Raw genomic sequence first — 24,879 nt, 5'->3', positions numbered from 1 at the left:
GTTGTTCAAACCCACAGAACTTTATTTTAAATTCTACTGGAGATCCCAAAGTTTCCAAAGACACCAAAACATCATGTCAGGGTAAATTTTTGGAAAATGTGATGATTGTTTTTTTTTCTCAACCTGAAAATCACTGAACTGGAAATAAAATGAGGGAAACTGCACATAAGGGGTCAAATAAGAACAAAAGAGTTAGCACGGTTATGTGTTTTTGTGAGTATATTGTGCGTACGTAGCCTAAAACATTCATTTAGTCTTAACCAGATGCCAGAAGGTAGAAGTCTGTGAAAGGGGATTAGGTGAAAGTTGGCAGTGTGAGCAAGTAAAGGGATAAATGTGCAGTTAACACAGCAGGAGAAAAAAAAAACAAAACAAAAAACAGAGTGTTAGGAAACAGGAGATACAGGGTCACAGATAACAAACGTACATTGCTCAGAAAAGCAGAGAAAGATGAGTGAATGAACCTGGTTTACTGTTGTCGCCCCTCTTAACCGCCACTAGGGGACAGACTGGAGCAACAGTGCGTCAATGAATCAGAGTTGAATGATTTTCTTTGTTTATCAATGGGAGCTGCTTTGATTCTGATAAATGCAGAATTGCTTTGCAGGAATTCAGAAAACAGCCATTTAAATTCAAAGGAGTTGTTGACACTATACATGGGGTTTTTCTGAGTTAATACATTTAATAAGAAAAAAAAAAATCCCCTGTTAATAATGTCCTGAGAGAAGTGGTTCAGACTGTATCTGAGTATCATGTTTAGGTCAGCATGGATCACATATCATTTTATATCATTGACTTCGACAAACATGAGTTTTAGATTAAATCAGATATCAATCATTTGACTCAATGCTTCGCAGCAAAATTGACTATGTGTGTCTATGAAACATCTGTGACAATTTTGCATCAAAAATTTAGTTCGGCTTCACCGAGAGTTGAAAACAGTTACATTTCTTCTGTGGCTGTACAATGCCACATTTATGTCATATAAAAGTGGAGTGTAATCATGAGTTTACAGCTTATAAATAATGTTCATGTCAACATGATGTTCATATTCATGAGTCAGCTCTGACTCTTCTAATAGCTATGGATCTGACTTTGTAATATACCAGTGCCTAAAACCAAAAATGGACGACATGAGTCAGCCCAAATCCACTCTCAATGTAATTAAACCAAAGTTGAATGAACACTGTGTTATATTGTCAGTGCACAGTATGTTAACAACCACACAACCATTTTGATTTAGTGGATTGTTAAAGTGGGAATCTTTCCCCATCTCTACCATCTACCCCACATGGTGTGAACGTGGCCTAATGAAAGGTGAACTGACTTGCATTATGGGAAATGTAGGATCCAGCATTCAAGAAGCTCGGACCCATACTAGAGGGTAAAAGTCAGGATATCATAGCTTTTGACCCCTCCAACTTTTTGTCTGTTTTTGACAGTGTAGTAGTTTTCTCACTCACTGGTTTTAAAAACACATGACAAAAAAATTGGACAAAAAAACAAAGCAAAAGATGACCAACTGTCTTACAGAGTATTTATCCATCCATATTTAGGCTTTTCTTCTTTCTGTGTAAAACTGTGTGTACCTTCCTCTACACTTGAACAGAACACTGTACTTAAAGATTCAAAGTAATCAATGCTAATTATTAGATTAAAAAAATCACAAGAATGTGAGAGGACAGATGCTGACCTAATAATCTGATTTTCATTTGAAACAGTGATACTTACACCAGACTATCTGTTAGTTTAAAAAAAAAAAACTCAACTACTTCAAAATTAAACCGAAAATCATGAGCTGTTTCACAGTACGGGAAGATGTGTGTCAACATTTCAATAAACAGCATTTAGTGGAAGTAATCTCTAGCTACAAGAAATTTAAAAGCTAATTTTTTGGTTGAATGACAAGGCAACATAAGAAGTCTTTAACATTTGTCTGACAAAAAAAACAAAACAAAAAGACACATTTAAAATATTAACAAATCCCTTTATCAAGTCAGGATGTGGTGCACACCTGGCAAAATAAAACATGAAGCAGATGTAGTCCAAAGCATCTGAAGTACGATTTTAAAACTTATTTAAACTCCTTAATTGATGTACACTGGACTGGCACAGCGCATTTAAAACACAGCATAGATTAACAAAAATACACTTGAACAAAGTCTGACCGATCAAACATCTGTGGACAGTTCCTCTGGGCACTGATCCCCTGTCTGCGTCTGTGTGTGGTGTGGTGTGTGTGTGTGTGTGGTGTGTATGTGGAGTCCATTCCCTTATGTCCTCTCTCAGAAACCTGATGGCAGCTGGTGTCGCAGTGTGTTGTATGTCAGAAATAAACGACTACGGTATAAACAGGGCCAAATTAAAAGAGATGTTATCTTAAAGTTTAAAACTGTTAAAAATCCAGATGGAGACGTTGGGAACCACTCATACAGGGAGGTCAGTCTAATGGGAGTCTGATCCACAGAGGTCCGAACTGTAATGGGGGTCTGATGACACACTGGTGTGAAGCATCAAAAACAGACATGATGGTCGTGTCTCTGTCGGAGAGTTGAGACAGGTAGGCTGTGTTTGTGTGTGTGTGTGTGTGTGTGTGTGGGTGGGTGGGGGTTAGGGGAAGAAGGGTACAGTTGATTCACTGATGTGTGCATCCTCTTTGATTGCGTTTCTCTGCCCCCCTCGTCTAGAACAGCTGGATCATGGATTCCCGGGACTTTCCCACTCCGATCCATTTGACTGAGGAAACGGAGAAGCAGAGGTTAGGTGTTTCTCTACAGTGCAGATTCAGATCTGTCGCATGTCAGTCTGTACTTTCACATGCACTCAAGAAACCAGGATACTCTGAGAAAACAGGTTACGCAGGTAACCTGAGAACACATTGTACTGCATGTACTTTTTTTACTGGTTACAGTAAATCCATGTATACTGCACATGCAGCAGGTCAGTAATCACACTTTTCCCCTCCATCCGACCTAGTTTAAGTGCATCAGTGATAGAAGACTCTGTGTCAGCCCTGACTTTTTCTTTTCTTTTGCTTATACATTAGGGCTGTCACATTTTATTCACAATTTGAACTGCTGTTGGAACATGGGAAAAAAGTAAATACTCAATCTGTAAGAAAATAAACATGACTGACACATCATAGATAAAACTATGCAGTGGCCAAACATCCATCCATCCATCCATCCATTATCTATACCACTTGTCGTTAAGAGTCGTGTGGGGGCTGGGAGCCAATCCCAGCTGACACTGAGCAGGCCTTCTTGCTGTGAGGCGACAGTGCTGACCTCTGCATGCCACCCACCAGTGCCCAAACAATTCAAATCAAATAATAAATAATTAAATATTGTACCAGGCACTCCCACATGCTCCTCAACGAAGCGGACATATTTCTGGGCGTTCTCAGGCAGCTCCTCGAAGCTTCTAGCAGCCGAGGTGTCGCTGTTCCAGCCGGGCAGCGTCTCATACTGGACCTCCACACGCTGCAGTACTTCCTGATTGGCTGGCACAAAATCAATAAGAAGAGGGGTTGGGGAAGAGAGGGGGTGGCGTAATATCATACCATTAGCTTTACAGGAGACTGCAATCAAACAGCTATGACAACAGATCAATATGTTTTCTGCCTTAAAATGGAGCTCTCTATAGATATTAACCATATAGACTGGAAGGAGGAGGAGAAGGTACAAACAGGCCAAACAGCTCCACTCGGTTTTAGATGACAACAACAACAACTGCATCTCAACACATTTTTTTCCCATTTGAGAGACACTACTGGTTCTGGGTTTTCATCTCTTAGCCTCTTAATTATTCTCACACCAGCTCACCTGGAAAGTGAGGTATAGTTTGGTTGTCGACTTTGTACGCTACACCCACTTTGATCTCTGGGAGCACGTCAAGTATGTCAAGTTTGGTGAGAGCTAAACTGAAAGAGAACAGGGACAGAATTCTTTAAATCTTGTTTTTCCTTTGTAAAGCAAAGGTTATATTTAAATAAAGTTAATAATTATTATTAGGAAGTGAAAAGAAGGGACTCAAGTATATTCAAAAAATATTAACTGTGTTTAATATAAAAAGCAAACAAACAAACAATAAAAACGTTTCAAACTCACGCAGTGAAGCCATTGATCATGTGTGCATATCTGATGAGCACCAGATCCAGCCAACCACATCGTCTTTTCCTGCCTGTGGTCACGCCCACCTCCTTCCCCCGAGTCTGTAGCAGCTCTCCGATCTCCTAAAGACAACATGTGCAGATTGTTCAGCAGTCTCAGTTGTTGGAGGAGTTTTTGGTAAATGTTTGAAGAGCTTCTCGTCATTCTACATGACTGAAGTCATGGTCGAATTAGCACCAGATGCCAAAAATATTCAGCCATTAAACATCAGCCTCTGCATTCAGGCTTGAGTTTCAGTCATGAGCAGGTGTTAAAGACAGATTTATTAACCTTGGCAAATGAAATTTACTATGGCTGGTTACTGGTGGCAGTGAAGTATAACCTCCTCTGGGTGGTGCTGTTTGAGAGCAAAATTATTCAAGTCATTACACCACGTTTTGACCATGAAAAAAATTATTAATTATCACATCAACAAGTTGGAAGTATAAGGTTTTTCCTCCGTATTTGTGATTTCTCAACTTGAGCTGCAACAATTAGTCGATTAATTGATTAGTAAGTAAGTAAGTCGACAGAAAGCTAAATGACAACTATTCTGACGCTCAAATGATCATTTTGATAATTTCTTAAGCAAAAATCCATGACATATGCTGGTGGCAGATTCTCAGAATTTCTGTCATAAACAATAGTACACTGAATATTTTTGGATTCTGAACTGCTGAATAAGACATTTTATGACACTGTATTGACTAAAAAATGAATCAATTAATAAAGAAAATGACTGAATAGTTGTTACAATCATGTTCATAACCAATCATACTTTGGTGGCTTAATCCTCTACAGTATGTTGTCACATTGTGCTGTTGTAAAGCTTAAATCCTATGTGAGCTTTATCCTTTGGAAAAAAAAAAGAATTAAAGATTGTTGTGTTTGCATACTGATGGGTGGTGTACGTTACTTTGCATGTCCTCTTACGTTGCTCTGCTCTGAGGGGAATGCTCCAATGCCCACTCTGGTGGTGTACGCCTTGACAACCCCGTAAACCTCCCCGACGTTCTGAGGCGGCATGCCGAGGCCCGTACACACCCCGCCCACCGTGCAGTTGGATGATGTCACAAAAGGGTACGTCCCTGCAATGACACGGGGGAGTGAAGACTGATCATATTTTGTCTTTATACTGTGAATACCGGTTGAACAAACGTGCAACCAAGAAAAAAAAAGTGGAAAGATCTCACCTGGTGCAGAGGTTTTCGTAGCTTTACGCTAATCCTTGCCAACAGTACAAGAACATTTTTAGTGCAACAAAAGAAAAGTTAATCATTATGGGGTTTTTCCCTCGCTATTTTTCTTTGTCTTAGTTTTATTTGATATATAATCATCACAACCAAGGTTCCCATGATTCTTTGGGTGATGCTGCTATGGATTCCAGTGAGTGTGAAGAAAACTTAAAAATGTGATGATACTCAGGCAAGTTCTGGAGTTATAAGGACCTGTCCTTTTTTCTGACTTCTAAACAGATTTATTGGGCTTTTATTTGCACTGGACATCTGAGATGTTGATATCTATGGTGGTGGAGAGGAGGTCCTTGTCACTCGTGTTGTTCATATATGTTCACATCTATCTACGACTGAATGTCAACGTACCACTGTATCCCTTCAGCCTCTGCTGCAGCCATCAACCGCGTTGCCCGTCAAATCAGCAGCAGGTTATTTTCTGAACACCTGCATGCACGTTTGAAAACCCATTTATTTCTACATTTTTCACTAGCGGTAGTGTGGGCTTGCAGTTTTCAGGCAAGGCACTGTGTCATGATAGAATTGGCCGACTAGTCCAGCTTGAACATCTCCTAAAACTGACAACTCTGACCTGCTTCTTCCTTCAATCACTGAACAACACACCTCATTAGACAAATACCTTTGGACACACTAACTGGTTCAAAACCTGCAAATTCACACAATTAAGCAAAATACCTGAGCAGCAAATATGTGACCGAGTTTGACTTGAGGCTAAATGGCTTCTTGATAATTGGTCTGCCTTAAAAGAAAGAACATTCAGTGAGGTTGAAACCAATTTTACCGGTCTGTCTTTTGTCTCACCATACCTGAGGATTTCCTTGAGGTGATAACCGCTTGCAGGCTGGCATGAGCACCAAACCCTCTACCTCAGACATTCAAAAAATGCTATGCTTTAGAAAAATGTGTCTCAACCACTATAATAAAGGCAAACAAGAACTGAGTTTCCACGCCTAGAAGCTGGAAGCTGTCCACATGCAGATCATCCCAGTGTTCAGAGAGACTGTTGTGTAATAAAAGAACAGGTTCGATGCCTGAAGCAGCCAGTGTGTCCATCAGCAGCCATGTCTCCTGTCAGAGTGCTCTTTGTCTAAACGCTGATGTCGTACATGCTCCCAATTTCTAAATAAGTCTGGATAAAAGTGATGATACAGGTGAAGTTAAGGCCTGATGCCACTGCCATGATTTCTAATCAAGTGTAGATACAGCCAGTCAGAGAGAGAGACTGTTTGCCTATCAGTGTGCAGGACACTGTGCCCTGACACTACCACAGTTATTACAAGCATGGTGTTAACCAATGATAATAACCAGCGATTGACTATAATTTAATCTGCTCTGTGCCGTCACTGCTTTCAGTAATGACAGGTCTGGTCTGTTACAGTGACATACTAAAACATCTAAAAGATCAGCAACCACTGAAGCATATTCAGGATTCAGTGATTCTGTAATTCTGACTGCCTGACTGACAGACTGCTGATACAGGGTGCCTTCGTGGTCATGCACAGACAGGTGGTGTTGAGTGGTTTTTAACTCGTGAGCGTGCGCGTCAAGCCTGGATGCCAGAGCACATCAGCAGCAGTTAGCGAACTTACCGTCATTCCTAGTCTGAGCTCCAAGCAGGCTTTTGTAAAGAGCATCACAAAGCTTAAGTGTTTGAGGGTAACATCACTGTAAATGCACTGAACAGCTCTTTGCAAGGGAGATATGACATCTGTTCTCAGGTTAGCATGAAGACGTTGGCTTAGTAATTGGAAAATGCACAGAAGCAAACATGTTAAGAGTAAGTCGTGCTCAATTGCAGCGCACATGCGCATTTGCACATGCGCACACACACTGATGCACTGACCAAAGTCTATGTCCAGCAGCGCCGCGTTGGCTCCTTCCACCAGGATCTTCTTAGGAGGACCATGAAGAGCCTCGTACATGTAGTGCACACCGTCTCTCACCATGGGCTTAATCCGCTCCACGTAGTCCTAAATATCATACAAATGTTACTGCAAAGAGGACAATTTGATATATCCAGAAATATTTTTCTGTTTAATTTATTTTACCTTTAATTTGACCAGCTCTCCCTCTATGTCAATCTCGAGAGTGGGGTACATAGACTTGTACTGCTGGGCCAATACTTTATACCTGAAATGGGTAATATTGATCATTTTCCTCACACTGTCATTCACTCCACCAACTAGCCTGGTATGATACAATTCTACATCCAGTTGCAATTACATTATAAACACATGAGGTTCACACAACAACATATCTTGCCATTTCTAGAGAGTCATTGGTCCATATCAACCACAAGTCCCTGGAACTAAACCCTTGAGCAAAATGGCATTTATGAGGATCCCTGTTTGTGCTCCCACCACATCTTGAGTGCTTTGAGGATTATGCAAACTAGACCAATAATGGAAAAAGTTGTTTTCAGAATGCTATACTGTTTGGTTTGACCAGTGATCCATCAGAAAGCACTACCCCTGGAGGAGGCACTTTTTGGTGTGGAGAAATTCCTGGGTTATATTAAAACCAACTAGCCCCTTGTGTTGTTTTCTGGTTAAAATGCACATTCGTGAGCCCTTAAAAAGGTTCTTGGAAAAGTTCCTATGGTTATGTGAGGTCAAAATGCAGGTAAGGAAAGGGGAATGGAATAAACATTACTCACAGACTTTAATTACTTAGCAATCCTAACTCATTGTTCAATGATCTTTGGATAGCATTAACAGTCTGAGCAAACTTGCTTAAATACAGATTTCAATAGAACCCCAGAGATATAATTCTCCACTATTGGAACAGACCTTTCAGAGAACTGAGTGAAGTCAGCCAGCAGGTCACATATCCTGAGGCCGCTACGTGCTGCCTTGGCCGAGTACACTGGACCAATCCCCTTCTTTGTTGTCCCGAGACTGGGCAGGGCCAAGGGAGGAGGGAGGGAAAAATAAAAATAGAAGAAGCATTAACATGTGATCTCAATCTACAGCGTGCCCTTTTTTTTACAGTTTCAAAGTTCATCATGCCATCACCTTTTTCCTGTGAAACTTCTGGACCCAGGAACTATCCTGTAGTTTAACTGTTTTTAGAGCTGTGCTTTGACTTTAAGATAAAACATGAAGAGGCGACAGTGGACCTTAGACCTTCAATGTCTGATTGAAGAAGCTTTTTCACAGCACAAAAATGGGTGCAAATTACAGTAAATCCCAGACCAGTAAATCAAATGTTCACACTGATGTCTCACTTGAAACTCAGTTGACTTTTTACCAACACAGTATGGTCCCTTGATGCATGACAGAGTAACAGAGAAGGACTACTCGAATAACATGTTAAACTAGTTAACCATTTACATATGACACTCAACATGTACCTCCTGTAACTATTAAAAGGAATGCTTGGCACAGCAAAATGTGCTCACCCCGCATTCAACCCACAGAATGGAAATAGCCAAAGATCCCCTGTGGTTATTTGGTTTCATTATTAGCACCAGTATCCAATCACCATGTGTGTACAGTGCATGAATGAACAGTAAACACATTTTTCACATGTGGAAGAAGCACTCAGATCCTAAGTAAGTAAAAGTACCCATACAAATTACGTTTTACATTCAAAAGTTTACTGTAGTATGAGTATTATCAACTAAATGTACCTAGTTACTTAGTAACAAGAGTACAAGTGTAACTTTGTAGTCAATTTATAACTACTGCTGAAAGATAAATGCAGCAGAGTAAAAAGTACAGGATTTTCCTCTGAAATGTAGTGGAACGGGAATATAAAGTAGCATGAAATAGAAATAATGTATATAATACATAAGACATTTCAAATTTAAATTGCTGCAACAAAAATGAAAAACATACCATTACACTTTGTCAGAGAAAGAATGGATACACACACACACACATGCAGAAATATAATATACTATGTATCTTTAAAACCAATATATATGTTTTCCTAGCACATGTGACACTGATCTTAGGGTAGAGATGGAACCAATTATTAATTAATTATCTCTTCTGCAGTGAAATGAACACATTGTACACTAGGAACAGATATAACTCAATTAGAGCTGCTGTGTTCTGTTGTTCATGCATTTGTAACTAAGGATATTTTATACCTGGTTTTGTTTGTGTGGATGTTTCTATAGCTACTAGAAGAATGGTGATGCTGTGAATGATCTGAGTAATGCATCTACTATCATAAGTTGGCTTCAATTGTTCTTTAACTGTGACCAAATATTTCCAATCTTAGTGGAACTACAGGACTGCAAATCTCTTGGTTTGTTTGTTTTTAGGAACCAGATATGTCCTCTTTCTGGTAGAGAAACCTGAGTTTACCTTTTGTAAATTGCACATTTGACTTTGTACTTTAAAGTCAGTGCTTGCAGGTCGTCTCTTAGAAAATGAGATGGTCAATTTACTTGGCTCTGTAAAACCCATTAGTCACTTCTAATCTTCTAGCTAGCAGCAGTCTAGTTATAAAAAATAAGCCTTCAAGAGTTTAGAGGCAGAAGCCGTAATGTTTACACTTTAATTAAGCCTGAAAGCTGTTAACAGGTACAAACTTTAATGTCCAAGTTTATAAAACAAAGAACACAAGGACAAAACTATATTTTCAACCACATCTTTTTGACTGATAAAATATTCCATAAACCTAGACTGTGTGACGATATTCTGCTCTGATTTCCAGCAGCAGAGCTGTAAATCCACCATCCTGCCTGGCAATCTGGTGGAAGCTTATAATGACTGTGCCATTAAGGCACCCTGGTGAAAATGCATTCTCTCCCCTAACACACACACACATACACACACATGCACACACAGTAGCTGGCTGGGTGTTTGGGGCTTTGGTTGTTGAGCTGGTAAACACAACCCAGCTTTGAACAGGAATACACTCGGCCTCTCTTGAGCTTAATATTGCCAGTTCTCTTCAAGCTCGGCTTAACATTCCTCACATACAAAATGGAGTGGAATAAAACATACTGCATACCATAAAACACACCACATTTGTGTCTTTGTGAAGTCTAAATATCTGACATTTAAATCTGGCATATTCAGTCTCTTAGTGACAAAGCACTGCTTGTCTCTCTGGCTGCTGTTCATTACCTCTACCTGCTCAAGTGCGGCTACACTCTGTCTGCTCTCTGACCTTGATGCCTTCCAGGCAGAGCAGTGTAGAGATATACGTCATACGTCAGTTTTTGGTGACCTAAACTTTTTTATTTATTTATTTTTTTTTTTTAAACAGACCTCTGTAACATTTAAGGTTATTCCCTAGACTTGAACTGCTCAAATTTCAATAAAAACTGTCAACAGGATGTTATACAACATCTGCATTGCTCAATTAAGAGAAACCTGTGACCTCTGTTTTTGGTCTCCACCAACTCCTGAGGGAATTCTCTCACTCTTTATTTGCTAAGTATTCCACCAGCTAGTCTCTAACTGTGTCGGTCCTTGAATGACTTGCGGTAATATTTGGATACCACCCTTATTTTATGTTAATTGTGCAGCCTTTAGCGTATGATATGAGGCACAGTGTTGTTGTAGCATGGCTCTGTGACAACAATAATGAATAATCTAAAATTCACATTATGACACTGCTAACATAAATGTTTTTAAAAAAGCTAACAATCAAAGCTGTGGAATGCAAGAAGTGATTATTATCCATGACCTTCTTTTCTCTTTTGACAAACTAAATATTTGATGGTGAGACAAAATGTGGCTCATTAGGCGTTGCTGGTGACTCATAAGAGTCAAGATAAGTCCGGGAAAATTACTCAACTTATTTCTCTGAGAGACGCAACAACTGATCTGTCATCTCTCTCCATGTTTGTGGACATGGTGTGTGTGTGTGTGTGAGAGAGAGAGAGAGCCATTTTTAAAGCAACACATTTCTTACTTCTTGCCTGCTTGCTCTTGTCTCTGCTGTTCCTGAACGCCATCGACTGCTTGGTGGAAGTCGAACACTGCGGAGGGGGGAGAGAGGGGACACACACTCTCACACACCTCAGAGAAAGCAGGGCTCACGCATCCACACACACACACATTTTTTTGCAGGCATACATTCAAACATTCACACACAGATTTAAAAAAAAAAAAAAAAAAAAAAAGAGTCCAGGGTTGGACCTGGGAGGACTTACCAATATGTGCTCTGTCTGAGATGATCAACCTTTGCTCCCAGCCTTTTAGACCTACACACATTAATAAACTTTGAGTCTCCATACTGTACATGAAAACACAGTCTTGTTTTATGCTGTGTGTACATCACTCACTTTTCCCTTTGCGTTCGTTCTTTTCTGCCTCTTCAAACAGGCCTGGAAGGTGGATCACAACACCGTTGCCTGAGTTAAAAAAATAAATAAATACATAAAACAGAGCAATACTGAGTTTGATGGTTATGTGCAGTACACCTTTTTTATACAAATTCACAATGAATGTTTTAGGGCAAATTTAAAATGATTTACCCAACTTTCTGGCCTGTGAGTCCCTAAAACAAATCTACTTGTGATCTCTCTCCAAATATTTGAAGAGGTAAATTTATCAGTGGAAGAGGTAGCCAGATTCTTTTTCTTCACTGTATCAATACCAAAGTACAAATTCACTCTGTTTTACTTAAGTGAAGGTCATAGAAAGTAGTAGAAGTATCACCAGGAAAATATATTTACACTATCAACAGTAGAAGTGCATACTGTATAAAATCTTACAGAATAACCAGTAACTATAGCTGTCATATAAATGTAGTGGAGTAAAAAGTGCTAGCTGGTAACTGGTTGTATATTCTTGTCCGAATTAGTTGTTAAATGTATTAGCTTCAGTCATTTTTCAAGTAAAAATGGCAAACATTCTCTGATTCAAGCCCCTCAAATGAGAGAATTGGCAGCTTTTCTTTACCATATCTAACTGTAAACTGAACATTTTTGGGCATTTCTTCAAACAAAACAAGGCATTTTGAGGTGTGGCTCTGCCACTGAATAAACCATCAATGAAAAAAAAAAAGGCAGCTTAATCGATAATGAAGACAACTGTTACTGTTATAACTGTGTGTGAAAAGACAGAAGCTGTGTGTCAGATATCATCTGTATGTGACAAAGATAGTCTTCTGTGCTGTAAAGTGGTGATGGGGAGGAGTCCTTTCATTATAACTTGCAAACAGACAAGACCTCAGCTCAGCGCCAGAGGCCATGAATGTACTTTCACACACAGGGAGGAGAATGACAGTGAAATAAACAAAAGCATGTGTCAACTCTGGGATGGTAAATTAGTTATGACAACGACATGAATACAAATAATAAATGTTTTTCTGTTCTTTTGTCTCACTATGGGAAAAATATATTCATCCAAATGTACAACCAAGAGACACCAATAATACTAACTGCTTATCTGTGGCTGCAAGAGCAACACAGATTTTTTTTTGCAAAGTAAACCAGTGCACTGACTTGAGTGAATTCTTTGGCCTGGTGGTGCTTTAAGTTAAATGCTAACGTGCTCATAGTGGCAATGCTAAAATACTGTTGCTAAGCAGGTATAATGTTTAAATTTAAGAAGACTGCACATAAAGCCCAAAGCCGTGGTGGATTACCATCTGGTGCAACCAATGTGGTGGAGCTACCATCCATAAAAATATCCACAAAATTTCCAGTTTGGAAATTTTCAGCTTAGTCACTGCATTCAACAGTTGCTGCCCCCTGGAAAAGTTCAACATGCAGAGCATAAATTAGCTGAGAGAGCAAGTGCCCTCTCAGAGCCGGGCACTTGAGGATAAAGCTTCCATCAAAATGAAAATATTGTCATAAAAATGCTGTGCACAGTGTCTGCTGCTGGGGTTAATGATTGATTGAACAAGAACAGCTCAGAAAACACTTCTTGTGATAAAAAGGGAAGTGAAATAAGCGAATAAGTAGTTGATCATGCAGTTCCTTGCAGTAAACACTATACTTGGCTGCAGTTTAATAAAGATTTTTTGTACTATTTCTCCTATTTCCCTTGTTATTCAAATATTCAAAATAAAGAGATGAATTAACAAAACTAAAACTTGTGCTGAAACACCATTGGTCCAAGTATATGTCATATCTGGTACAGTCTGCTCCAAGTTCCTCTAAGTGTTCGAGCAGAAGAACATTAATGTGCCATATTCCAAACAGGGAAAAAGCAGAAATGTGATTAAGTATCGACAGATCATACATCTATACATGCAGATGTTAGGAGCCAGAAAGAAAGAGTAAGGCACCATTAGCTAATGAAATTACTGCAGATGAGTGGATATAATGTAGCCTGCAGTCTGGCTCTGAGTCAAGCTGATCGCACTCTCGGTAGCAGTCGTCAAAATGGAAGCTGTGACATCAATGACGAGCGCCAAGCTAATAGGAATCTCCACCATTTCATCAAGAAAATGGCGAAGAAAGACGGCCTTGGAACTGTGTGTAACTGTGTGAGAGAAAAATGGTGTGTGTGTGTGTCTGTGTGTGTAAGTGTGACTGTAAGTGTTTCTGCGTGCTTGCATCTGTGCGCATTACACACCAATGAAGGCAGTGACCTTGGGGTTGATGATGCCACTGGGGAGGAGGTGAAAGTCGTACTCCACCGAGTCCACCACCACCGTGTGTCCTGCGTTGTTGCCGCCCTGCAGAGAGGAGACAAGAGAGCTGAGTTGAGAGACAAACAGAGGCACAGGGAGGCATGAGACTAATGGAGGCTCTGCAACTGTGTTTGGCAGAGCTGCAAGGCGGGCTGAATAGTTTGGCGAGTAGCAACAAGCAAATATACAAACCGCTGGCCACTGTCTGTTAGTGCTGTATGTCTGCTACTCTGTGCCGTTGCTTAGAGACTCCTGCTCACTGTGCACTCAGATCTGAAGTAAAGGTCTCGCTCCAGTGTAAACTAACTGACAAATATGGCAACAAAGGAAAAGTACAATAAAGTCCTGGTGCTGTGGATTGAACATAAATCCTTCCTTTAGTCCCTGCCTAGAACCTGTCCTGTCAAGAATGGCTGCTCCTGGCGCCTATGCTAAAAAGACTCTAGGACTGATTGTGCTTCATAGACAATAAATGTCTTATAATTTAGGCTCAAAGCCACCAGCCCTCATCATACTCCAACAATGGACACGTAGCCGGAGGAATAATGGTTGGTAAACAAACAGCTCCAACTGGTTGACAGATGACAAGTTACAACATTTCGCACGACAAGTTAACCATCCAGATATTCGGACAAGTTAGAGAGAGTGTGTAATAACCAGCCAGACAGCGGCTCACTCCTGAACCGTGGCTTTACATTCACATCCACTGCTCATTGGGAACAAAGTTTTCAAACAGGAGAAGACTAAAGACTGTATTTAACACTGACAAGATGTGTTTACTCAGTGCTAATCTGGATGCTGCATACAGGCCTGTGCATGATTTAGCGCAGCTGACAATAGAGACAAAAATGCAAAAGAGCGCATGCAAAAGAGCCCAGAAAAGGGAACAGTGAGTCCACGGATGAGAGAGCCACAGCCTGACCTGCTTACGTTCAGCTTTACGTCAGAGAGGTTGCACTCTGCAGCTCATGAACAGAAGATGATATTAGCAGTGAAAAGAACACAAGCAGAGCACAAAAACAAAGGCGAGAAAGGAAGGGGCAAATGAGTGAAGGAAAATATTTCAGGTATTATTTTTTGCTGCAGTGATAACACAGCTGCAGATCCGTTTGTGCCTCTGCAGCCTGCGTCAACGCTCACTACCTGAGGTGCCATTTCAACTTAGTCTGTCCTGTGACCAGGATGCGTGCTGTAGCCCGTGGATATAAATCAAGCCCCAGCATGTGCTTCGACCGCATGGGGTTATTCCTGGCCACGGCAGTACCCTGAAGGTGGTGAGGGGGAACAGATGGGGGGTGGGTGGGGGTCAGATGCCTCTCCTTTTTAGATACTTTTACGATGCATCCCATCCCCCACAGAACCTAACTCCACTTCTCATACAGTTCCGTGATCCGCCTCTTATTCCCATCACGAGAAACTCAACTTCTGACGTGCAATCGCCTGCTCTTGTACTGTGGTTTGCGCACTGTTGTGGCAGCAATGATTATCCACTGTGTTCTGAAATTGCAATAAGAGGTCCAAAGTGGTCTAAAGTGGGGGAAAAATACATCATTGAAGGGTCTGGTATGACACCTGAATGACATGCTAATACCTCCTTGAGAATAAAGCAAGGATCCCCCTGCTTTGGTATGAAAGGGCAGACATGGGCTACTATTATGGCTCAAATGTCTGGCTGATCCACAGAAAATCATTAATAATTATTGCCCTTGGCTCTGTGGAGCTTTTTGCACGTTTCAGCACATTGTTTTGGTTTCACTTGTCACTGTTCTGGTTCTCTCTCACAATTCTCAAGTGTATGAAATGAATGATAATGCTGCTCCCTGTCTGCAGTAGTCTAGTGATTTATTCTTGTGCGTAGAACACCTTTGTGCTCATTGACTAACAACCAGATTGAATGTCTGTTCATTATCCTGTAACAAACACTGTGTCTCTGAGCAGTAGGGAGCCAATGGTAAAAACAGAAACTGCCTCTTGAATAGGTTCAAGGTCTTAAGTTCAAGCACCGATGCTGGCCAACCACCTGTGCTCTTTAAATATTACCTAAAAAGAAACTGAAGCTACTTTTGTCAGTAATTTCCAGAGGGTTGATCCGTCACTGTGTGGGTATTCCTGCAAGGTGGGTTTCTGTATATGATATATAATGTGTATCTGACCAGAGACACATCAGTGAGCCAATTGTATTGGCTGATTTAAGCTAACTGCAGATAAATTGGTATCAGCCCATACGTAAGAAATTTAATGTAATGGAAAAGTGCTTGAGGTATTTTTCTTTTACCAACATCACCAGAGAGCTCTACCACGCCAATATTTGCAACACACTAGTTCACCGGACACTTCACAGCTCAGTTCTGCAGAGAAGGTCAGTGTTTCTTCATAGTAAGGTGCACTACATTACTTACACTTCTGATACTAATAAACCACGCCCCCTCATTTCTCCTATTTAAGAAGCTAAACAAGCTCTCTCTTTCCTCACTCATCAGTATAAAACGTGCTTGCAGTTAATGTGTCGTTAAATTAGTTAGCTACTAATTTAGCTAATGCCATTGCTTGTCAGTGGAAGACAGCTAATGAGCCATTAATGTATTGTGTTATACTCATTCTGCCTAAATGACATAATGGTAAATGGTGCACTGGAAACACGTCCGATTTTCACTGAAGATATTATACAAGTAGACTGCCTGAAAAGAGTAAGGCTGAGACACAGTGCCTTTTCAGGTTAAACGCTAACCCCTGTAGCTAATGTCTTGTCACATTTCAAAACAGCTGGTTAGAACTGGTAATATCAGAGGGATAATTAGACCTTATCAAAACTTTTTATGTTATGTGTTTCTGTTAAAAATGTAGCCAATATACGGTTATCAGATTTTTTTTTTTAATCCTCACAAATACCAGCATCAGCCTTAAAAATCCTGTATCAGTCAGGCTCCTTTTAATGAACCCTATTAAGTCTCAAAAGATGTCATGCACACAACCTCTGTTTGTACCAAAATATCCAGTGAAACACGGAAATAACCAAGCCTTGGTTTTAGCAAACACGTCTGTAGTAACCCAAGCCCAGTGAAACGAATCTGTGTGTGGTACAGGTGCCTCATAAAGCCATACATCATTACGACACAACACATGGCAAATAAAGTGTCTCCTGGCAGACAAATAGAAAATACTGACTAAGCCCACAGTGTAAACATGACAGGGCTTCTCAGAAAGTTACTCCTCTGGGTAGGACATAACTTGTTGCACTAGTTTCTCAGCCTGTCTGTCTATTTCACATATTGTCCTTAGAATAATGTGCATTATTATCATAGTTCACCACTCAATTCTTTGGTTTCCAGCTGTTGGTTATTTTCTATATTAATTAAGAAATTGTTTTGACTCTAAAATGTAATTTGTAATTTCTCCATTCTGTTTCCTTGTTTAGTTTGGGGAACTAACATATCATCTCCTTTTTTATCGTGGTGAAGCATGATACGGATATATGATATTTCACAATAATGACTACTGACTGTTCTGCCATCAGTGACCTGAGACGTGTTTTACAGCTACACATCCCCTTTTCCACGTAACTCCAGCTGTGACTTCTAGGATCTTGTAGGTCTGCACTGTAAGGAACACCAAGCAAGACTGCTGACTAAGCCTATTTTATAAAAAGATTAACACTATCAGCTCCAGCACTTTACAGCTCAGTCACACATCAACAAGCCCCTAACTAACGTAACGCACACACTATAATGTAAGGAGGGGACGGAGTGTAGGACTAGAGCCAGAAAGCAGGGTATTTTTACACGTCTCCTGCCTTGGCAGGGCTGTGGAAACAAGGACGCTCAGAGACCCAAGAAAATCTCTGTTATGTCAGCTTGTTAACAACAGAAACAACTAATAGTCCTCTGAACTTCACGGAGTGAGCACGAGCAGGCAAAAGATTAGAAAGACTGGATGTATTATTGAGGAGGCTAATTAAGGTGGTGTTAAAGAGGTTATGCTGCAGTTAGATCTGCAATGATAAATGAACTGACAGAAATTAAAAAGAGAGTATGAGAACTTCTCAGTTGTGCTGTGTTGCAGTGATGGCACAATATGTGGTCTACTGCACACAGAGAGACAGAGGCATGTGGCCTATTAACTAATGTTAAGTTAAAAAATATCATATGTGACTATAAACAAATTGTCTTTTGGGCATTTTGACAGGTCAAAGGATTAATCAAAATAAAAGACCAACATATGAATTGATAATAAAAATAATTGTTTGTTGTAGCCCTAAATGTCAGCATAGCTTGCTGAGGCTGATGGGAAGTGGCCGGCCAACAGACAGACTGCCATCCTAAATGCCAAATGCCAAAGATAATTTAGAAACTGTCTCCATTACACAGTTTGTCCAGCAAAGAACACCAAGCAAAATGAAACACATCCTGCTTGGCTCATATAGGGGGGGATCCACATAAAAAAACTCCAATGGATCCCATTTCTCAAGCAAGTTTTGGAATCTTTAAAGTTACCTTTACTGATATTTTACAATAACAGGGTATTAAATGACAAAGTGAAAGGTGGTTGCTACTATAGTGATGACCCTACAGAGAATTATCAGCTGAATCTCTCTCTCTCAGCTTTGTGGTGAGTTTTGGCTCATCGTTTAGCTGTCTGGACCACGCCTTCACTGTTTATCAGTAATATCAGACTTACATTCATCAGGTGTTCGGAAACACGACTCCAAATCAATGACAATGTTGCTCTGTAACTGCTGGATAATTACACACCTGTTTGCTAACTATCAACTTAAAAGGTGTTTCTATGTTGGTGCTGGGTTATTTCTGCAGCCTCCAAGTGGCTGAAAAAAAAAAAATTATGGCAGGTTTAAATTTTACTTTCATACCATGCTGAAATGAATGGAAACCAGTGCTTTCCTACCAACCCAAACTGTATTGTGAATGCAGTAACGTTAAGTATTGACAACCTAAATTTTTGGGTTAAACATAGTTGTAAAAACGTCGCAGTCACCTGCCTTTGCTTTAGCACAGGTCAGTCTGTTTCCATAGTGGGAGGTCTTCCACTACCATACATGCACAGACTCTACAGCAGGCAAAGTGTCAACAGAAGCTCCTGAGAGCCACAGAGCTGTGAGTGTTTGAAGTCCAGGCAACAAAAATAGGAAGTACTCGACATTGCTGCACCAAAACACAGCCAAACTGAACTTAGCTGAGTTGCTCACAATTGTTTTGTTGTCTGGACAAACTACTGCCAAAGCATAAGGTCACTATTGTTTCAAGTCCAGATGGGCTGACTAAATGCACTGTATACAGTTTTACATCAGAGACCAAATATGACCAGTATTCTCCAGGCTGCCTGGAGTTCTGGCTTCTTGGAGTAGATGCGGTTTAAGTATGTGGCTTGAGGCCATCACAGCAGTTGCTTTTTTAAACATTTTAGGCAGTCCGCACTCTGCTGCTTTCACTCACTGTCTCACCCTACACATGTTCAGGGACACCAGGGACAAGGATCCTCTAGTACACAGTGGGGAAACGAGTCTCCAATCCACTTGTTTTTAATGAGGAAACCAGAGTGCATGCAAATTCAGCACAGAGTTGAACCACTGAGCCAACGTTCGCACCAAGTCCAGATAAAGAGCTAGTGGAGGGGTCATGTGGAAATTACTAAAATTACAGCTTGATAAGATAAAACAACAACAATCGTGATCGCACTGTGTCTCATAAGTCCACAGCACCTATAGAGGATTGTTCATAATCAATTTAAGAGGAAACTTCACTGTACACACCCTTTTAATTCTGGGACTAGATTGGCTTTGCCAAGAAGCAACTGCATCTGCTTGTACACGCTGACGTAGTTAAGTATATGTTATCATCATGTACTGTACATACTCTCACTGTTGTCTTGTTTCGTACAATACTCCCTCCCAGTCTGTCTGAAATGATAAGACAGTGTATGTGCAGGCCCTCTAACGCAAGACACTGTGTATAGTTTATACATAAGTGAATACTGGCTTACGTTCAAGTGCAGCCTGCAGATTTAGGACAATACTGTTTTGTATTAAAAAAAACACATATAAAGTGCACATAGTTATATATAATTGTCTGAACTGAGCAGAAATGATGGCCACTGACAAACCCAAATTTTACAAGATATACACCAAATGTGATGGCATTTCTGTAATATTCAAACTCATTTAGTGGTGGACTCAAGCAAGAAATACCACAGTAGTGATGTGGATAATGGACAAATACAGGCAAACACAGTTTATTTAATTCAGCCACAATATAGTTCACATTCTATAACTTTAATAGGTTCTTTCTGATAAGGCTCAATTTGTAATGGGTTTATATGCTGTAATTGATAGACTTATCAATGCTAAAACACCTACTAATCTACTAATACTTTACAGATGAGTTATAAACCAGAACAACTTTTGAGTTGCCAGGTTGTGGATAATCCTCTTTCGACACTTTGTATTTTTAGTTATTAATTCATTAGGGAGACCCCCTCAATTGACTGTGTGACCACTGGAAAAGAGCTGCAGGACCAAAATCCATTTATAAACTCTTTTATCAATGTCATACTAAGATTTAAAACTGCCAATCTGATGACTTACTAAAAGGTGTGAAACTGTAAGTGTTTCTTAATGGTTTCAACTCCGCTTGTAACTGATCTAAAAAGCTTTATTAACCACTAATAAAAGCATTAATCACAAATTATGGACCTTAAAACAAATGATGCCTTATCAGACAGTGGTACCCTGTGATGCAGCAGGATCCTGCAGTAACCACAATCCCGGATGATATCAGGATAAAGTCGACATGACTCTGTATTTAATTAAACTTATCATGTAATGGACTGTTCAGACAGAGTGAATAAAAACCCAAGCTGCTGCCTACATTTAGTCGAGTCCAAATTTTTGCTAGCGAGGTTAACCCACTTCAACGCACTAATGGTGGCCAGGGAAGCCTGGACTGAGGTGATGCACCTGGTCGCCTCAGTCAGGAAAAGGTACCTCTAGCTACCTTGTCATGTGCACGCGACAGGAGACGATTCATCCCAGCATTGAAGGTGTAAGCAGCTAGCAGGAATTCAAGGTGACATTAGCAAAACAGTGACAACAACACAATGACTGATATGCTGGTTAGCTAGCAGACCTGTCGTTAGCTCTCTGGGTCTGACATCTAACTTAACACCGGTGGGGGTTTTTTTTCTGGACGTTACCTGCGGAATTTCCGGTACCTAGCTTAACCAGGAACGGGCGCATAACAAGTGAATGCAGCATGGGGGCTAACCGACCTGACATCTGCACACCATATCCGCGTCTTGTGCCAGGAGATCCACAACTTTTCCCTTCCCCTCATCGCCCCACTGAGCCCCGAGCACCACGGTCACTCTGTTGCCGACGGCCGGTCGAGGTGCCCGTGTCGCCGGGCTGTCGCTGCCGTTCGGGGCCCCGGCGGCTTCCTGGCTCCCACTCTCCGACATGACAGCTGGGTCCCTGGCTGACTACACTGTGCGCCCTTTCACACAGTGCTGCGCTGCTGCACCAAAGACAGCTGACAGGACTGAAGGGGCGCTGAAGTTAGGTTATGGTTCGACAGTTAAGGGAACTATAACCAATAAGGGGAGATTTCACAGTTGTTTTTTCAGCATCTAGACCACATCAGACCAGGTCTGGATCAAGAAATCACCAGACTTATCCTTAGCTGAAGACTGTTTAAAACACAGTTTCAGATTCGTGAGACCTTCATTTTATTTGTGAAAACACAAAAGGGGCCATTTCACTGCTTTCCTCCTCCATCCAGACTACATCAGACCAGTTGTATATTTAAAAAGTTTCAAATTTGTTAAGCATTTGTTATATTTGTGAAATCACAATGTTTTTCCCGTCAACCAGACCACATCAGACAGATTTTTTTCTCTCATCCATTGATCCGGACCAGGTCCAGATCAAAAAACACTGTACAGTACTATACTTTAGAGAAGCTTAAAACACAGCTTAAAACACAGTGAAATCGCCTTTTGGTATTTCGCTTTAATAAATAAAATAATGGTTTCATAAATCTTAAAGCTGTTTTCAAACAGCTTTTATTAGGTGTCACTTAAGTTTCTCTTAACTTCCCCCTTAACTGTCGAATCGTAAACGAACTTCGGAGTCAGTGAAGGCGCTAACTCCACGGCAACGTTAGACGCTATCACAATTTGCACATGCGTATAAGCGACTGTAATTACTCTAAGTGTGAACAGGAAACACTTTAAATTGCATCAGCTTTGTACTTCAGTCAAATAAACCATTTTCAGTCTTAATTAGGATGAGATGAAATGATAAATGCACCTCACATGTAGCATCATCCTGATGACTTCTAAGTTTGAAGACATTTATATTGTTTTTATTTATGTTATTTATTATATATCTTGTTCATATTTTTCTGATTTGTTGTTTAGAGGTGTTTTATCAAATCTGGTTTAATTTTTTTCTGTATGTCAAGTACTTACCACACAGAAAACCTTGAGCAAGGGAAGTTTATTCCATCACGAGAGAACTGTAATATGAACTGAATATCTTTTCTGGACTTTACAAAAGTAGAAATGTCTTTATTTTATTAGAGCCAGACGTAATGTTTACATCATTGCAGTTGCTCCATGATGGTTCATCACAATATTGCTGCAGTAAGATGAATAAATAAAAACATCCACTAACAATTTTTGTATGCACGGTCACACAGAACTTAAGCCTTGGTTTCTGCACATCTTTTCTCTGTTTTATGTGATAAGCTGTGGCGTCACTCCACAGGTAATTCCAGTCCCAACTCACAAGCTGTTTTCAGGGATTGCAGAATGAATGCAGACAAGCAGCTTGAACGTGAATAAAGAGAAGGACATTCATTTTTTAACAGTGTTGAAACAATTTTAATGCCCTTGTCATTTATCAAAAATTATGCAAAACTCCCTAATATGCATCCTTAAATGTGTTACCTATGTTTTGGCAGGTACTGTATATTCAAAAAGTACATTCCAGTATTAGAAAGTACAGTCTAGACCAGCTGTGTATGAAAAGTGCACACACCTACTGAAGCTTTAATTGGGAAAATATTTTAAGCGGTGTGTATGTGTTGTATCTTGAATTATTTGGCTCCCTCTGGTGGTGATTAAATGCATGTAAGTGCCCTGTTGCTCACATTATGCAGCATTATGTCCAAACGGTGCTGCACCTGAACTTGAGTCACTTTAACATCATTACACTCCCTCCTTAACAATGGCTCCATATTAAGAGGTAACATAAAGCAGCAAGCAACATAAAACAATAAAACCCAAAGATTTTCTGAGAGCAGCACACAAAATAATGTTTGTCGAAACAAGAGGAATTAAAGGCTGATGATCCATTAATTCTCAGTCATTATAACTTTTTTCTTTTTTGCAGACTTGTCGTTTCTGTTTGTGTACCTGCTGCAGATGGAGCTGCACAGTGCCAGGTACAGCTCGTGTCACGACTGTCCTTTCATCTCCTTTCAGCTCAGTGTGGGACAGATGGTCAAGTGGGTGGACAAGAGAGAGCGCAGGGAGCAGTGGGCACAGGTCACGACTCAGGCTCCTCTTGAAAAGGGTCTTTTATTAACAAACTGATGTCACATCTGCAGGCTTTTCATACCTGTGATGATTTATGAAAATGGTCAGACAAGGTCTATGTCAGTTTATACCAAGTAGAGGAGTGCTCCAAGTCAAGGTAAAGGTCATAAGGTGGGTTTACCTTGGTGAAAATGTACGGCTGTGTTTGAATACCTGTTTTTATGTGTCTGTGTTTACCCACCCAACAGGCCAATGATGCACTGAACTCTTTACAGCTGATTCACGACCAGGTTGCAGCACCTGTAAGCTGCTTTAGAATCAGGCTGTTTGTTCTCTTCTCATCTGGTTTTCACAGAACTGTCAAAGGAAACTGGGAGTATGGGAATTTAATGTTTGCTGCACTGTTTTATTTGCTGCCTCCATCCCTCCCACAGATCAGATTGTTTGTGAGACCTGTCACCTGCTTATGTCACTTCTATTGTTTGATCGTGAACTTGTGTTGTTGTTGTTGTCTAACAACTGTGATTCTTTATTTGCCGCAGATTCCCACTTTCATTTTAGCAGCTCTCTTAAAAAGGACACAGCACTTGAATACAATACCTGAGTAAATGTACCTATGAACAGATTTGAGGCACTTGTACTAGAGTCTTTTCCTTTCATGCCACTTTCTGAGAAATATCTATTATACTTATCTGACAGCTGGAGTTATATGAAGAGCCTGATAAAATATTATGTTTTATTATACATTTAAAAAAAAACAGTATATACAAATAGAGCTGAAAAATTAGCTGATTAACATAAAATAAACTGAAATAAACTATCGGTGATAATTGTTTTAAGTCACTTTTCATGTAAAATGCTATTTCATGGATCCAACTTCTTAAATATGATCATTTATGATTATTTATTAAAATAATCTTAGGTTAAAAAAAAAACAAGCACTGTGAAGGTGTCACCTTGATTTAGTTGTGATGGCATCTCTCACAGTTTTTTTTTTGTTTTTTAAACTTTTACCAAACACCAACTACATCAGTTAAATTATACTTACACATTAATGCATGAGTACTAATAATGTAATGTTATAATATATAACAGTACATTACTCAGGGCCCTTTTTCTGCTTTAACCTTTAATTCCTTAAGCACATTTACCTGATTATACGTACATGCTTTTTACTTGAGTAACATTTTCAGTACATTTTTACAGACTGGCTTTGGTACTTTTACTTAAGCAAATACTGAATACTTCCTTCACCACTATTCATTATTGGTAATGACATTATTCCTCGTCTGCGCTTAGCTGTGTCCATAGCTGCTGTGATCCGGTAGGGGGCAGCAGATATCTGACATGCGCACTGTAGTTTGTTTGTTGTC

The 24,879-nt window shown here is 40.1% G+C and overlaps 1 protein-coding gene across 1 annotated transcript; it reads right to left on the bottom strand.

Annotated features, from left to right (window-relative positions):
* On the bottom strand, nt 1-21,483 carry adss2 (adenylosuccinate synthase 2). Its single transcript, XM_018697033.2, has 13 exons — nt 21,236-21,483; nt 13,900-14,002; nt 11,655-11,723; nt 11,523-11,573; nt 11,282-11,348; nt 8,194-8,301; nt 7,453-7,534; nt 7,248-7,374; nt 5,085-5,239; nt 4,110-4,234; nt 3,825-3,922; nt 3,353-3,502; nt 1-2,736 (listed from the first exon to the last, which is right to left on the bottom strand). Exons 1-13 carry the CDS (start codon nt 21,422-21,424, stop codon nt 2,684-2,686), a joined length of 1,377 nt encoding a protein of 458 aa, XP_018552549.1. The 5' UTR covers nt 21,425-21,483; the 3' UTR covers nt 1-2,683.
* Nucleotides 21,484-24,879: the final 3,396 nt, after the last annotated feature.

This window comes from Lates calcarifer, linkage group LG16_LG22 (genome assembly GCF_001640805.2).
Source record: "Lates calcarifer isolate ASB-BC8 linkage group LG16_LG22, TLL_Latcal_v3, whole genome shotgun sequence".
NCBI lineage: Eukaryota > Metazoa > Chordata > Actinopteri > Centropomidae > Lates > Lates calcarifer.
This window is presented reverse-complemented; position numbering and strand designations above follow the sequence as displayed.

What these genes read in the sequence shown, in the direction of transcription:
- adss2 (XM_018697033.2), bottom strand. Translation starts at nt 21,424, where the DNA reads ATGTCGGAGAGTGGGAGCCAGGAAGCCGCCGGGGCCCCGAACGGCAGC. An exon ending in GAACGAACGCAAAGGGAAAA is followed by an intron (nt 11,574 to 11,654) that starts GTGAGTGATGTA and finishes TAATGTGTGTAG; the next exon opens with GTCTAAAAGGCTGGGAGCAA. An exon ending in CAAGAGCAAGCAGGCAAGAA is followed by an intron (nt 8,302 to 11,281) that starts GTAAGAAATGTG and finishes GGCCCTGCCCAG; the next exon opens with TCTCGGGACAACAAAGAAGG.